At 60.0% G+C, this 2,560-nt stretch overlaps 1 protein-coding gene across 1 annotated transcript; it reads right to left on the bottom strand.

The window, feature by feature from the left end:
* Positions 1-1,958: 1,958 nt before the first annotated feature.
* TRAVEDRAFT_54808 (uncharacterized protein) lies at positions 1,959-2,512 on the bottom strand (the record flags this gene model as incomplete). The annotated part of the gene is made up of 3 exons (XM_008047743.1): positions 1,959-2,156; positions 2,216-2,283; positions 2,350-2,512. Coding segments are annotated over 3 exons (429 nt in total), but the record flags the coding sequence as incomplete, so codon positions are not given.
* Positions 2,513-2,560: the final 48 nt, after the last annotated feature.

Here is a 2,560-nt window from a genome sequence, read left to right as displayed (position 1 = left end):
CTCAATGGAGACAACAAGACGAGAGGCGACAGCTGAAAGAAGCGAGATCTCCATGTGGGTGTTGCAAGATGAGCGGGTTTCCATGAACAGGAGCTTGTATCCTGGGCTGCGCCATCAGCCCTTGCAAAATGGGCATGAAGCGAGTGCAAATTTGTGTGATGCATGGTGTGCACACCGCCCCGGCGCGGTGCAGTCTAGCTAGTGTGTACCCGCATGGAAGCTCTGGCCCGGGGCCGGGCTGGCCAATGGTCCCTCCCACCTTCCCAAATCGCTCACAAACTCCTTGTCCCGTGCCTGTGTCAGTATCCTGCTCCTATTCCTCCCTCTCCCCGTTCTCTTGTGCGCATCCAGCCCATGGACCATCCTGCACTCCTCCTGGGTCAGCTGCTGGTGTTCTCGGAGGCATTCCTTCATCAGGTACACATCTTCACTTCCTCCGGTTGGCCACATATTCACCAGAATATTCTCCTCTTAGCGTTGGCCATGCTCAGCGGAAACGGTCACCATGAGAAGATATTGGGCTATCTGGTGGCAGGAGGGCAGCCAGGCGCCGTGGAGTCTCACGCCCGCTTTGTGTCTCGGTACGTGTTCACATGCTATTGGATTTGATATCCCACATACGAGAGCTGGCTATGTATGTTGTACTGCACATGCAACGGTGGGGCGGGCGTACGGGATGGGAAGAGGGATGGCTGCGAGGGCAGTGCAGTGCCATACTGTGGTACCTTGTGTGTCCATCGCACGGGGGGCCGGCAATTGCGAGATTGCAGGCTTGCACAATCAGCACCCGTGGTCGCGCAGCACAGTGCATGCTCAAACTCGCAGGACCAACGCAGGTTGAGGTGTTCACCGTGCATGGGAGCTTTACGGTACGTACTTGTTGATGCTCATGGCTCACACATTAGCAAGGACTCGGACTGATTCTATGTTCACGTGCAGTACGGGTACGTACCTACTCGTATTTGCTTACGGTACCTACATTCTGAAGCACCTGCCTGCAGGCACGCTACAGCACGGGGAAAGACGAGGACAGACAGGACACGTGCTGCTGCCTCTGCAAATGAGGTATGTGTCAACTTTTGTTGTGCGGTGGTACACATCGTCCGCCCTCACTAGCGTGACACTGCACACGCGTGAGCACGTCAAAGACGACGTTTTCCTCTGCCGGGAGTGCCTCGAAAATGCGCAGGCATGCTTATGGGCACGTACCCGATTCGCGTCGTTGCGCGCAGCCTCGTGTCGTACTGCGAACGGCGGAGCACAGGCCATTTCATTTTCGAGAGGGCTCGCGACAGGCGACGTGGCCGGTACCACTCGGGCATGCTCAGGCGCGTCGCAACGCGTCTGTGCGCACACAGGGAAACGCCGCGGCCGCTATGGATGAGCTCGCGGCTTGAAACGCGTGCACATACTTACCTCGCTCGCACCCTGGTGATTCGCAAAGGCGGCCTCAGGTGTGTCGCAGCTGCGAGCATGTACGCAGTCGTGCATGGGCAGATGGGCGTGTCTTGTGCGCTGGACAATAGATGGCGAGCCCTGGCGAGTTTCGAGGCGCGGCGGCGAAGTCGAAGTCGAAATCGAAGGGCGGGCGTGGTGGCGAGAAGCAAGACGTGTAGAATAGCCGCTCGTGTGGGTGTTCGCAATCGAGGCCTCCGTGTCCGAGCCCTGCACTCTGCGCCGCCGTGCCCTCTGCGTGCTCCCGCACCACACAGCAGGGACCCATAGTACAGCAGAGACCCACAGTGCAATAGAGAGCCATGAAACACACATACGACGTCGCTATTCGCGGTACTTTCTCGTCCTTCGCATCTACGATGCACACGGGCGCCTATTCCGCGGACTTGTACTTCACTGAACGAACGTAGCGTAGATGGCCGCGCGAGAATCCGAGCTGCACACGTAGAGTTCCGGTCGCAATGAAATATATTTTGTATCTGCTATGTACAGCCTGAGCTCCACTACACAACACCGAACACGGGCGATCTCGAGCTCTTTGCCCGCCGGCGCCTCACTGGTCTCTGGCGCGTGGCCTCGAGCTGGTTGAACTCGAGGAACGCGCACACCTTGCTCCGGACGATCTCGAGCTCCTTGACCGGCCCGAAGCGTGCGGTAAGAGTTGTCCGGAGCGCCGCATCGGTGATGTTCTCAGTGACGCCCTGGGCGAGGAAAGCGACTATGAGCGTTGAGGCCACTAGAGATGACAACTAAGACGTACCTTGATGAAACATTGCGCTGTCTGGACGTTCTGCGCGGCGATCAAAGCGGGATGCGCGTCTTGCCGCGCTAGTGGCCGCGTCGTAACGTGAGGAGCGGGCGACTGCGGGCCGCTCAAGGGAGCGGGTGACGCACTGCTGGGCGCGGGCGCTTCGCTGGTGCCGCGGGACTGGGCGGCGACGGCGGTACCCCAGCTCTTCGCGCCCGTAGCAGCGAGCGACGCCCACGTCTTCGGAGCAGACGGTGCGGGCGCAGCGGGTGCGGGCGCGGCATGCGGTGGTGGTTGCTGCTGCTGGGGCTGCGGTGCAGGCGCAGGCGCAGGTGCGGCAGGGGTGGGAGCGAGTGG

This window comes from Trametes versicolor (genome assembly GCF_000271585.1).
Source record: "Trametes versicolor FP-101664 SS1 unplaced genomic scaffold TRAVEscaffold_197, whole genome shotgun sequence".
Classification (NCBI taxonomy): Eukaryota; Fungi; Basidiomycota; class Agaricomycetes; order Polyporales; family Polyporaceae; genus Trametes; species Trametes versicolor.
The sequence above is the reverse complement of the archived record's forward strand: the minus strand, read 5'-3'. Positions and strand labels throughout refer to the sequence as shown.